General features: G+C 31.9%; 1 protein-coding gene across 1 annotated transcript in view; it reads left to right on the top strand.

The window, feature by feature from the left end:
• The window catches only part of LOC129220418 (cadherin-like and PC-esterase domain-containing protein 1), a 285,857-nt gene that overhangs the window by 213,224 nt on the left and 57,723 nt on the right, over window positions 1-14,910 (top strand). The window contains 1 exon segment of the mRNA XM_054854837.1: window positions 663-909. Coding sequence (XP_054710812.1) covers window positions 663-909 — 247 coding nt within the window.

Raw genomic sequence — 14,910 nt, forward strand, 5'->3', positions numbered from 1 at the left:
ATATCTGGCATAATTTCGGCCAATGTACATGAGTTGCCAATGAAGTGAGTTGTGCTCCAAATTGGCTACAATTTTGTAATACACCAACCTGTTTCCCACTAATCACTAAAGATTACTGATTAGGTAGTTTTATTCGACAAGGAAAATTTAGTTTAGGGACCGAACAATGACTGATCTTTTCCCTTTACAAATAAAATTTTATCCCCTTGGGGGTAATTACCCGAAAGTTCAGAGAGAACGGATACTTTTTTGTTTATACTTTCATCCAGCAATCCCTTATTACTGGTTGAATTTCTTAACCTTTTAAATAACATCTTTATCTCCTGATGTAGAATCTTTGACTCAGAGAATCGCTGGTTTAGAGAGAACTGGTACTTTCTTGTTTATACTTCCGTCCAGCAATCCCTTATTACTGTTTGAATTTCTTAACCTTTTAAATAACATCTCTGTCTCCTGGAGTAGAATCTTTGATTCAGAGAATCGCTGGTTTAGAGAGAACTGATACTTTCTTGTTTATTTCTTTCATCTAGTAATCACTTATTACTGTTTGAATTTCTTAACCTCTTCAATAACCTTTCCATCTCCTAATGTAGAGAATCCCTGCTCAGAGAAGTGAACATTTCACAACCTCCCTAAAACGAAACTGCATTCTCTTTCCTTAGGTGTTCTCACTGCTTCCAGCTCCTGGGCGTGGACGTGGTCCTGAACGGCAGCCTCCGTGCCTCCGTGCTCGAGGTGAACGGACAGCCGAGCGTCCAGGCCTCTTCCAGGCCGGAGGAGCTCTTCCTCAACAGCGTCAAGGAGGCCGTCGTCGAGGACACCGTCGCCATGCTCCTCGCCAGCACGCCCGTCGCCAGTCAAGTCGCCAAAGCCCTCGCCAAAGTGGCCCGAGAAAACGTCGGCATACTGGTAAGGCATTACTTTATTGACATTTTCATTGCAACTGACGTACCGTTTATTTCTTTCGTCAACACATTTTATTGAATTTTCAAGCGTGTTTTAAAAAATGAATTTGTTTCTGGCAAATAATAGTTTTCGCTGAGATAAAAGGGAGGTTTTGAAACATTGTTTTTACTTTTTTGGGAATATTTTTTTTTTCCGAATTTCTATGCTCTGTAGTTTAATATTCCTTGTTTCTGTAAGTTTTTATTTTTACTTAAATCTCCACCAATATTTTGTTCCAATATTGTCCCCAATATTGTAGTTCTTGTTACTTAATATGAGACGAAAAGGATATTTATAAATCGGGTATATTTTAAAAGGTATACCGTAATACATGAAGCAGTCACCAAAAACATTTTGTTTCTTTTACAATAAGAACTGTACTCTATTTTAATAACAAATAAAAGATGATTCTAAAATAATTGTCTTTCTTTTTTTTAACATTCTATTAACTTTAAAGTTGTCAAAACTCAAATGAAAAACATAATGGTTTAAAAAATGGGAGGTTCTGTCTATGAATCTTTAGTCCTTCAGAATTTTTAGTGAATCTAATGAATGGATATCTACAAATCTCAAAGCGAATAAAAGTTATGGTCACACTGCCTAAATATGCAAAGCTAACTATACATGACTGACTATATATATACTGCCTAACTATGCATACTAAACCTATACTAAGTGAAATTAATAAGCAAACTTGATAACTTAAATTTCGTTTTTTTCGTTCTTTGGTAATAGCATTTATTAATTTAAGGAAACAGAAGCGAGCATTTGAAAAAAATCTTAATGCCATCTCTTTTATTTTATTTTTACTTTTTATCTATTTATTTTATAGATAGTTTTTGAAAAAGATTTTGACGAACAAATTACTCAATTATACTCGTATTGATTTCTAATTGAAAAGAAATTCCTGAAAACTTCTTTTACAATGAATGACTTTGATTATTAAGAGCTGTTATTTGCGACTGTGATTTTTCGCTACTCTGCAACTTAGATTCTTAACTCAGAGACTATGGATGCATCAGAACCGGGAAAATATAAAAATACATTTATCATAAAAATACGAAAGTTAGTATGATTTAAATTATCTCCAGTGATTCTTCCTTTTTTTTTAATGCTAACTTTTGCTCCTCTAGGGTACTCTGCTGTGTGCAAGTAAAAGGCAGTAACTGCAAAAAAAAATTTTGTCATCTATTGTACATTATCTTTGTTGTACAAACTCGCTCATTTGGTTTCCTCTGAAAAAAATGTCAAATTCCAACATTTCCCTATTGTAAGTATTGAATCCAACACACATTTCTTCAAATATCTCGAATACTCATTTCTGCAGATACTGCCGTTTACCTTCCCACAGCAGAATAAATGTTTAAGCTAAACGAAAAAGAATCGTTTAAAATCATGAAATATAACCATCAAATCGCTCTTGTAGTTAAAATTGCCTGCTAATGTCAGCTGTTTTTTTAGATGAATCGCCGGAAGAGCCAAATCTATGTTGAAGTTACTGCTATGAATACAAAATACGTGCCCTCTGCTTTTTTTGGTCGCAGCATTTTAAACACTAAGCCTTCGACCTTATTTTCATTCATGCACAGGCAGGCCGCTTTTAATGCACGATAAAAATTTACCACTATTTCCGTAAACATCGAGGACTGAAAGGGATAAAATAAATGAAAAAAACAGAGAAAATCGGATGTAAGCACTTTAGCCTTATCTGAACCCTGGTGCCTCACTCTATCTTGGTCTATCTATATCAAAAAGGTGCCTAAGCATTTAGTTCGTTTTAATTTACACATACTATTTTGTCCATTTCATTTTTTTTTTTACTCACAAAACGTTTCTTTGGGTGTGGTTACGGAATTTAATTTTTTATAAGTCATCTGATTCCTTAAAATTTCCATCTAACCATCGAAAAAAATTGTTCAGATCTGTAAACAGTAACTGAAACTGATAATGTAACTGATATTGTAATGAACTTCTCTGAAAACAACCTTTTGAAAACTTCTAATTTTGTGTTTTATTAAAACACAAAATTAGAAATTATAAGTATTTGGAAAAGAAGCTTCATTTTAGTTTATTTAGTTGAATTATTCTTATGCAGATCAGATGAACGCGAGCAGAACATTTGTGCTGCACATTATATTCTTCAAAATTAAAAAAAAAAAAACATGTGTATCTTATGTACATGCGAGATTCCAAAAAATTTTGCTGGATTCCGAAAATTGTCATAACTCTTCGTAACAGAATATCTCCCCTGACCAAAACGTGTGCACTTCAGTGGCATTACGAAAATTTTGTTCTAAGATGCTCACTTCAGTTTATGACTATTATTATTTGGTTTTAGACTATTTTGACATTTGTATGAAGGCTTCCTGAGCCAGGTATATCTCTTTCATTTCTAATTCATACCTTTTGAATAATTTCTTCCGAAGTTTCAATTGCTGTTTATTAAAAAAGAACGAGAAAAGTCGGTTTGACCCACCTGTACGGTTTTGCCCCACTTTCTCCTAAGAACCTATAACATTAAATACTTAAGGTTAGTAAGAAATTAATTTTTTGTCAAATCTATTATTTCCAGCTGTGAATAAATCTATCTTGCAATTTTAGAAAGTCGGTTAACTTTTCAACTTTTGCAGTAATTTGCTAGGTATTTTCCCGTGGTTTTAAATCAATAGTTAATTGAAAATTTGAAATTTTGTTTCGCAGTGTGTTTGTGTTCTAATAACGTATTTTTTAACCATGAATTAATGTTGTTCTTATATTATTATGTAAACATGCTTTTCAAAATCGCAATTTTCTAAACGTTCTGGTAAATAAGTACATTTTTAAAACATGAATCACTAGTTTGTGATAACATGAGCCGTTTTTCTTGCGGTTACTCCAACAGCTTAAGTTGACAAATAAAGAGCAAATGTTGGAAAACAGCTGTTTTTGTGTCCAGCAGAAGTCGCGCTTGGGTGTACACAGAAATATTGGGGCCCGTAACAAATAACTTTTATGGGACCCCTCTCCATATTGTTTACCCCTAAATTTCATCCCTCATTTTAAAAATATTGGGACCTCTTCAGGTTTGGGTCCGGGCCAACAACTGCCCCCCCCACCCCACCCCCAATGTGCACATCCCACCAAAAGGACAAACAAACATAGGATTTGATTTTTCATCGCAGTGACTGAAGAACATGTAAAAACAAAATTGTATCTAAAGGTACCTGACATAATAACTCGTATTTTGAGGAGATACTTTCTTTTTCCGTATGCATACAGAAATTTCAGATACGATGAATTTGGTAGGTTTTGCCATTAATTTAAAGACAGAGGAGAAAGCCACCTAACCCCCAAAACCCTGAAATTACCCATGAACGAGGGCAAAATAGATACATGGTCAAAAAGGGTGAAATAGGACAGAACAGGTACGCAGTCAAAAAGAGTCCAAGAAAAATGCTGCTATATTTTTCCTTCCAAAGAGCGTTTTAAGTTTTCAATCTTTAGCAATTTAGGCAAAAAAAAATAAGAGCTCTGAGATCTTGAGCACTTCTGAAAAAGAAATTGGATAGCTGTTGAAAGATGAGTAAGCACTAAATTGATGGTACTGGACAACAAAAGTACAATTGATGTATTGCTGTCTAGTTGATTTTAGAAGAAGATTTTAATCTAAAAGCATGTTAAGTTCCGTCTATAAGGACAAGAACTTGACATAGAACACTTCCGGAGATTTAAGACATCAGCCAAAGAGACGAAACATTTCAATTTCGTACGGACAAAGCAGATGTGTCTTTGGACAGCTCATATCCTACTAAAATGGGTCGGTCTTAGACATGCACCCTATGAAAATCAACGCAACAAATTAAACAAATACCTAGTCGTGGCTTTGTAGTTATTTTGACGGTGAAATATAAACAGGCATTACTTCTTTCGGCATCCATTAGTCAGAGATAGCAGAGCCATCTACAGCCTATTTGAATTGAGAATATTTTGATACTAGAAATGGCTTTAGATCACTCTTGAAATAACATAGTCATAAACAATTTGAAACATAATTACTATTCCAGTTCTGTCAGCCAAAAACAAACCACTTCTTTAACAAAAGCTCAAAAACCACAAAATAATTATTTCCAACTTCCCCAAAACATTTCTTTCCAATTTATAAAAGTTTTAACGGCCTCGGTAAGTAAGTGCATGCATATAGATGAAGAGTCTCACAATATGCGAGGCCATTACCATTACGTTTTCTTTGCTACATATGTCAAGCACAGAATTTTATCTACCTTTGCATTATAATTACGCAACTCTCATAATTAATACTTAACTTTAAAAAAACATTACACTTCTCCCAGAAACATCGCAGAATGATAGATGGCATTTCACTTATACGACAATTCAGTGGTTGGAAAAACTACATTTATTTTGTAGCGAACTACAACTACAACTACTTCGTTACAAATGTAGTTAACTACAACTACAACTACTTTTTTTTAAATGTAGCAACTACAAACTACTTTAGAAATGTAGCCGCTACTTCGCTACTTTTTAAAAAATAAGTAAATAAAAAGCGTACAGGCTAGGGTGCCGCACAAAAAATGCAAGTTGATTTTTCAAGTGGAATAATACCCTCTTATATTTTTCTTCTTGTGTTAGAACAATTGTAAAAAAAAAAAAAGTTTCATGCAATTTGAACTACGGCAACCCGTGCCAACCTGCGTCTGAAAGGTTAAGCCAGCACTTATAGGTACGAGTATGCCAGGACAAATTAAACAAAAAAAAAAAAAAAAAAAATCTTTTTTTAGTAATTTGAAATTTTTGTTGATAAAACGTTGCCCCTATATCCCACACTCCACATGCACCTTAAAATCAATTATTCAAATTAAAAAAAAAAAAAAAACAATTTAGATATCCCACACTTGGCCTAAAATTCATAATTTTCTTCAAAAAACTATTTTTTTTTTCTATTTATCTACATATTTTTTGAAACAAAATATCAAGTTCAAAAATTATTAGCGAACACATTTTCAGATCAACATTTGTAAATGAATAATAATATTAGAAAAAAGGAATTTAAATTTAAAATTTTATTTAACCTTGAAAAAATGCATATCTTTGAGTACTATGTAGGAGATTTAAATATTGCAGAAGAGCAAAAATTTCTATTTAACGCTAAATAACCTACTTTACTGCTCATATTTTTTTAGCTTGATTTTCGTTAAAATTACCATGCTTTTTTAAAATTTGTATCAAAAAAAAAGGAAAGAAAATTATAAATTTTAGGCCAAGTATAGGATACCTAAAAGTTTTTTTTTTTTTTTTAATTTGGATAAATATATTTGTGGTACATGTGGGGCTATAGGACCAACGTTTTATCAACGTGAAGTTTCGAACTTCGAAAAAATATATATATATTATTTGGTCTAGTACACATGGCTGGTTTTTACTCTCAGAAGAAAGCCAGCACTGGTTGCCGTTGTTCAAATTATATGGAACATTTTTTACAATTGTTTTAACTTTAAAGAAAAAGTACAGAGGGTGTGCGACTTGAAAAATCAACTTTTGATTTTTCGGGGGCACCCTAATACGCACACACACCGTACGAAGATTGAACACAAAAAGGTTTAGATTGATAAATTAGCTCATCTGAACATAGAATATTACTAAGAATTATCTATTATTTCTTTTTTCTTTTTTCCTAAAAATGTCGGTTATCATACTTTTATATGGATGCTTCACTTGCCAAATCGATTTACTCCATAAAAACAGAAAGTCGAGAAAAGTGATGAAGAAGATAGTGTTACCTATAGGAGTGAATGGGCCCTCGTGTTATATTTTCTGCCAGCACACGATCGGAAATATACTGAACCAAATGTTTAGTATATAAATTCACATTCTAAGAATTGATTAAGCACTATTAAAGCAGAAATTAGGATTTTTTTCAAAAAGTGGAGTTAATCGATTTGACAACTGAGGCATCCATATAATACTCTAATGCTCGTATTTATTGTAAGCCGGTCAGGTCAGTTTAGTAACATCTTATATAACATTTACAGCTTCTTTATTTGGTGAATACAGTAGAAGCACAATTTTTACGAAACTTTAATTTTCACGATTTTTCCGTGCCCGTCGTAATTACGAAAATTTAAGCCTCGTGAAACACTTTTGTTTTTCAACTTTCGGTCTGTTCATATAAAGTTCACGAAATTTTCAACTCGCAAAATCACCGATACCTTAATTTTCGCGAAAATAAGTACTTTTACAGTCTTGGAACAATAATCTCTTTGAAATCTAAAATGTTCATCCACGGGACATTCTCGGCAGCCAGAAAAAACAAAGGAGTTACAAAATTGGCGGTTATCTCTATTCAATATAAATATTGACGAAATATGAAAAATACGATGACAAACAAACTAATGGCGTCAAACAGATATAACGTATGGCGCCAAAACGATATATCTGAGGTTAGCTTGTATTTTTATGAGCTTTATTTCTCATTGTATCTGCTGATGCACTTGTTTAAAACTTGCACCAGTCAAATTCGTTTGAACCTTGATTCTTTTCTTTTTTTTTCTGGAAGTTTATTTAAAAGTAGTTTCGTGAAATCGCTACAAACTACTAATTTTTTGTATCGAACTACTCGCTACACTACTTTTTTAAAAAAGTAGTGCACTACACTACAAACTACTAAAAAATGTAGCTACTACAGTAACGTCGCTACTTGTAGCGCGCTACTTCCAATCACTGCGACAATTCAGTAGAAGAAAAATTCCGCGCATTATGGCATGCGCTAAGAAGAATTATGGATTTCGCAAAATTAAAGTGTTGCATGACGCACGAGTATGAGAAAATCCGCGTATGTTTGATGTCATAAAGACGGATGATTGGATCCCGGCTCTGCATTAAACTTCACTCCTGCATTAAATAAACACTATTAGCTCCTTTAATTGAGCTGCAAATTTCAAAACGCGTGCCATTCTTCTGTTCCTGTACATAGTCACGTCACTACTGCCTCGCGTGACAAAGCATCTCCCGAAGAATATGAAGCAGTTTAAAAACATCGAGTTCTTCAACGTCTGGGCGAAAAATTTGCTTTTATTTAGGTTAAACCCATTAAAAACTGCGACGGAAGAGGAATTTATGTACAAGCTCTAGTTCATAAACGCATGGGGTTTTTGAAGAAAAGAAATTGTCTTCGATAAAACAATACATCATTTTATGAGGCTGAAATAAACTTTTCATTTTCGGTAATCGTCCTTAAACATTGTTTTGGCCAGCACCCAAAAGTGTTTTTTGTGAATTTCTACGAAAATATATCGTGCTATAAAAATGTAACAAATTAAACAAATATTTAAACAACTATTCGTGACTTAGTAATTAATTTAATGGTGGAGTCGAAACTGGTTGTGCTATAGTCTGCCATTTATGTGGGGGATTTTATTTTACATTTTTTATCCAGTTCTTTTGAAAGCACTTATTTAATGTCGACAGTACTGTCCCCATTGTAGATTTTGTGAGTACTAACTCTATTGGCAATTTGAAGAAGCAAACAGAAAATTCCGCCATCAGTAATTAGGTTTTTGTGTTAAATATATGTTTAGCAGAATAACTTATGTATTTTTTTTCTTGATAATGCCATTATTTAGCTTCTTGAAAAATTACTTCCTCTATACAGAAATAATTGGTACATTTGAATACTTTTGGATTGCTTATTGGTGCTGATGGTTTTGTGTTTTGTTTGAGCATTTTTTTTTCTTATTTCAATGTGCTATCCTGCCAGTGAAACACATTTACTTACTAAGCATTCTCTCTCCCACCCTCCTTAAATCAGTGTCAAATCAGTTTCGAAAATCCAGAATTCGCACACACTTAAGCCATGTCTCATTTTGTAGAGGCTCTACCATCAGTGTAACAGAAAGATAAGTTTGCGTTCCAAAGAATTCACTATTAATTGGCAGAAGAACGTTTTATGCCATTAGTTCTTACAAAACAGGGTGTGGCTTAAAAGTGCGCAAACCTTGAATTTACGAAACTAATTTGGAAATGAAATAATTTAAAGAGGGAAAGGGGTAAAGTTTGAACATTTTTCCATATTCCAGGGTGCTATCCTGTCAATTAAAAGCATTTACTTACTTAGCTTTTCCTCCTTCCCTCCCTAAATCAGTGTCAAAAAGCTAGAATTCGCACACTCTTAAACCATGTCTCATTTTATAAGGACACCACCAGTATACCAGAAAGATGAGTTTGCCTTCTATCGAATTTTCTATTCATCAGCTGGGAGACAGTTTTTTGTCATTACTGGTGGAAGAGTCATTACAAAATGGGGCATGGCTTAAGTGTGTGTGTGATGCCTGGGGTTTTAAAACTAATTTTTGTAATGATATGATTTCAGGAGGGAAGGAGGGATAGCTTGGTAGGTAAATGTTGTTAATTGACAATGTAGTACCTTTAAATCTCTACAAGGGCACCCATATGCAAAATTTTAGGGGGGGGCTCAGATATTTTTCCCATGGTTTAGCAGGATATTTTCCCCATAGAAACAGATTTCAGTACAGATTAGAAGTATTAAAAGTGACATTTTCAATAACTTATTCATTAATTTCTGGTGAAGAAATGTTTTTAAATTTTTACAAAGAAAAAAGTACTAAAAGCAAGGAAGTTCTAATTTCAAGGGGAGGGCTTGAGCCCCCACTTGCCCTCCCCCCATATAGGCGCATTTGAATCTCCTTTTCATGGAACGCAGTGCTTAGTGGTACTAATTAACTGTAAATAAATGAAATTTTTTTAAATTGGCATTTTTGAAAAAAAAATCAAAAAACATATTTTTTAACTTTTTTTTTCAAGAGATTGTGAAAAAAAAAGCTTTCCAAGCACATGCTTCAAAATTTTGAATATTTTTTTAAACAAGAAAAACTATCCTTTTAAATAAAACCAACCGCAACAAAATATATTCTACTGTTCCTGAGATAATGTACTTTAAAGATTTTGACGAAAATCCCAAGTCAGAAATCATGACAGGACCGCGATTTTGGCTGCCTGTATCTTGGCCCAGGAATTTTTTTAGGCAAAACAAGAAAAAAACGTATTTCTTATTTTTCTATGAATTTTGATATATGTAAAATTCAAAAAAATCCGAGACCATCAAGTTACGCCCCTTGTTGAATTGAAATGGATTCTACCTTATACATTATTATATTTCAGCTTAGTAATGACTAAACTGCTTTGCATTACATCCCTAGGTGATAGAATTTTTGCAAAGGATGACAAAAAGAAATAATAAAATTACTACATATCAATATTGCCTCTCAACTGTATGAGGAATACGCTGATCGTTTGTTTCCCTTAGAAAAATCTCTAAAAGTCTAATTAATTTCACTTCAAAGCTTAAAGTGCAGTTTTGACCCAGTTTCCCCAACCTTTTTTAAAATTCGACGGGTTACTTATTTATTTTGCAATTTTTACGGGCTAATACGTGTTAAGAAAAGGAAAGTTATGCTAAGCTTCTCTCTTCAACTTACCAGGCTCGAAATTTCAGAAAGCCAATACAGTATAATTTAGAAATGTGCGGTAAAAAATTATTCCTTTGTTTCAAAATTACAAAGATGTTCTTTGTCTTGCTATGTTGCTTTGCTTCAATCCATTATTTAGCTGTTGCTATTACTTACTGCGCACGCAAAATCTCATATTTAAGAATTCAAAAGCAATGCAGTAGAAACTCAACTAGAAAATAACACGTCTGGTTGATATAACCCATTCAAAAAATAACGAAGTTAAACATTCTTCAATTTTCATATTCCCAATTGAAACCTGAGTATATCAATAAAACCTGTTTCTAGTGCTGTAAATCTCTTGAGACGAAGTACGAATTTGTTAACTATTTGAATTTGAATGCATCACTAGGTTAAAACTAAAGGATTATTAAAATTTCTCATTAAAACTCAAAATACGTTAAACAAAGGGATTATTAAACTATTCACCCTAAAAATCAAATTGATTAATGCGTTCCTAACTAAAGTTTGAAACCGTGAATTGTTTGTTGCTGTTTACTTAGAATTAATTCCGAGTTTAAAATTGAACAGATAAGGTTTACGGTCAATTTGCCCAACATCAAATTCGTAAATAATAAAACAGAACTTATTTTAAGCATTAATTCAATAATATGGTTGAATCTATCTAAGCTCTACATGTAGCAACAAAACTATAATTCTGTGAATGTTCTGCTTGGTAGATTAGCTGAGATCAAATACTAGGCAAATTTTCTTGAAAAGAAATTCAGAAACATCTTTTAATAGAGTCTGAAAATTACGAAGGTATAAATATGTTTAATATTTGTATTAAAGAGCTTTATTTTATGCTTAAACTTTATCAATATTCATGCAAGATGTCTACAGCCCGGTTATGCCACCCAGAGACTGCAGTTTTGTCTTTGTTATGGGCTCATCAGTCAGGATAAGTGAATAACCGAGCTGGAAGCAGGTGTCCTCTCACTGAAGCTGAGAGTGCCAATAAACTGATAGCTAAAGTAAGTTTAGCTCACCAGCGAGAGTCAGCCATAGAGTGGTTCAACTCGTAAATTGAAGGCAAAGATTTGGTATTAAGAAGTAAGTTACCTCCCTTATGCCACGGATAAAGCAAGATAGTAGTTCTACCTTAGCCCCGGCTGAAGGGCTACCTTTCAGGGGAAACTTACCGCTTAATTATCAATTATGCTTGGTCAGTTAATTATGGATTGTATTTTGACATGTTTAATACTGCTGTGCAGTATACAATTTGTATGCACAATGGTATTTAACTCATTATTCAATCAAAATCACGAAAGATTAAATGAAATATGTAAAATCATAAATAATGATATGCAACACTACTCATTGTGGGGGTTACAAAACTTTTTCATTTTGATAACGAAGTACCTCCGACCTTATTCACCCCCGTATTAATAATTGCTTTCTATGTATATGAAGTTTTCAATGAAAGTAATTCGGATTCTTCTGATCTTTTGAAACACAAAAATGTCATACGGACACGATTTTAAACGATAAAAAATGGTTTGTGTTTTTATGCTAATAAGCAAAAAACAAACCTTTTTTTTTTTCGTTTAAAATCGTGTACAATTAAAATGAAAGTACAATTAAAATGAAGGAATTGTGGAATGTTTTTAAAGAAATTGGCAATTATCTGAGCCACGTCATTTCAACAAGTATATATTTTTTTGCGTCTGATTGGATAAAAATCGTTCTAAATTGCATGTTTACATAAAATACTTTTATTGATTTTAAACTTAGAAAATGCAAAGGTACGGCAAACAAAATTCCACAGATTTCTGAGCTTGAATATCTCCTTTTTTTGGAGTACAGCATTGGAAAATCACGTAAAACGTAACATTTACTTTTGAATGTTTCAAAAATTAAATAGAAGTTTTTCGACTGTCTAAAAATTTACAAGCACACTCAATTGTTTCGTCAATTGGTTACCCAAGTATTTTTTTTTTAATCAATTTAGACCTCAATTTGGCCTAAGTTTATTGTAATTAATAATTTCTAGTTTTACAAAAATTAGATTAACATGCTATTGTTTATTTTATGAACTTGTGGCTAATAAGACTTTCGTCATTTCTACCACGAGATGCTGGTTACAACAAATGTTCAAAATAGGTAAATTGCGGTATTTGAAATATGAACTGCAATTTATCGATCCTTTGTAACATTTTCTCTTTTCGTATTTTCAAATATATATTTTATTTTTTAATAATTTTTTTCAAAATCCCCTATGAAAATGTTATTTTTGTATTTCATATAGTCGAGAGGGTAAAAAATCAGTAAGTCATTCTCTATCAATAGACTAATACACTAAATTGATAATCAACATATATATTTACATAATGGCATTTATTAACATTTATGCAAAAAAAATAAAACTTTCATTTTATTTTTAAATTACAATAAATTTATTTATATTAAATTTATGTCGAGTGTATATACGAAATTTATTTAGGTTTAAAACAAAACATATTATTCACTTTGCAATTAATATACCGTTTCTATTCCGTATTATGTCGAATCTGTAATAATTGGTCATTCAATAGTATGTTATGTAGTTACTGCTAATTACCAGTCAAAAGTGTATGAAAATCACTAGTGCGAAGAGCAGGTAAACGGTGGTATGTGCTTTGATCAAAATTTTGATCGCAAAATCAAAATGAAACAGACTACCCAAAATATTTCGATATAAACATACGGAATCGCCTAAAATCAAATTTTAATATTTTATTGATGTTTGTGGGAAATCAAAAACGCGTTTCTTCAAACATCTGAAAAACTCATTTTTGTAGATACTGCCGTTTACCTGCACAAGGCAGTATGACGTAATATTTTAATGCTTAAATGTGTAATTAACTACTGAATGTATGAGGTAGTGGTGCAATTAGTTTAAAAGCAAACATGGTCGAACATATGCATTTGATGTTATCAATTCAAAATAAATCAAAGTTTCAAAATTTTCGAAAAAACATTCTTAAAAATCTTTTTTAAAAAACAACAATTCATCTGTACAGCTAATGTACCACATGAGAACGGTTTAACATCAAAGTTAGCCAAAAACATAACTTCTTCGATTTTTCTAAAATATAGATGTTCTTGCTTTATGGACTAATATAAGTCAACTGTTTCCATTAAAATTACAATTCTACAATTACGAAACTATTTTACTCACTTAAGAAAGAAAAAAAAAGGGGGAAATAATTAAAAATTCATTGAAATCCCAAAGACTTTGATGCCACAGAGAATTACAGATTTTTCATGATTATGAACGGGGAAAAAAAGAGGAGACTGCTTTATTTTCATTTACGAAAAATATTTTGCATAATAAACAGCTTTCATGCATTTATAAGAAGCATTAGCATATGATTACACCTCGGTCGATTTCTAAGGAAGCTCAAAAGCTTTTCCGTTGAAAAAATTTCTTTTTTGAAGGGAAGCAAAATAAATCTTTCGACTTCCATTCGCTTCTCTTGCGCTTGTATTAATTTCAGTTTTTTGTTATAAATTTGTTGATGCATATTTTAAAAAAAAACGCTTTGTAAAATTGGCTAGAAGATGTATTTATTTGGAAGACTAAACCCAGATATCTTAATATTCTTTAAGAATGTTTTAATAAAATGTTCTTTGTATGTATGTGGGTATAGATAAGAGGGTCCTCTTAATTATTTCAAGAAAAATATACTTTATGATTTATTCTCATTTCCCGACAGTAAATTTTTTTTAAATGAAAAACAGAACATAGTTCTTTTCATATCTTCGTGCCTTGGGAGATCAATAGCATTGTCAATCTATGAACGAAATTGTCATTATTTTCTTCAATCTCACCTGAAAGTGGACTATCGATTAAATTTATTAAGATAAAGTAAATTAATGTCAATTGTTGTAAATTTTAAGATTATTAGATTTTTTTTCAACGTAGCCTAAATTTAAAATCAGCTATACTCATCAGAGTAGACCATATTTAGATTTTATAAATGTATGATTTTATGCGTTGATTGTCTGTAAGTTACTAATAAGTCACTAACACTTTATTAGATAATAAAATAGCCTAAGTTCATTTGTACTTAAGGTCTAGAAAAAATCTCTAATAGCCCTTTTACTGGGACATGTTTTTTACAAATTTTCGCCTATACTTTAGAGGACTTTTGAAATATTTTCTGTGGCACCTTTGAAAATTATTTTGATGTTTTTGTTCAATCCCTAGGTTATGTACATTATTTGGAACTATCATTAAGTCTAATATTATATTATTTAAGACCTAGTATTATACACGGGGTTATTAGAGACAAGAATTTTTTGAAATTTAAAAACACTTTTTTAACCAAAATATTTAAATTAAATAATCACCTAAAAAATCAGGAGGAGTCCATTTAATTCAGTTAATATAAGGTATTTGTTTCAAGTTATTTGGAATATTAGTTTTTTTTTAATCTCTTATCACCCCAGCCTCCCCTAG

Source organism: Uloborus diversus, chromosome 4, assembly GCF_026930045.1.
Source record: "Uloborus diversus isolate 005 chromosome 4, Udiv.v.3.1, whole genome shotgun sequence".
NCBI lineage: Eukaryota > Metazoa > Arthropoda > Arachnida > Araneae > Uloboridae > Uloborus > Uloborus diversus.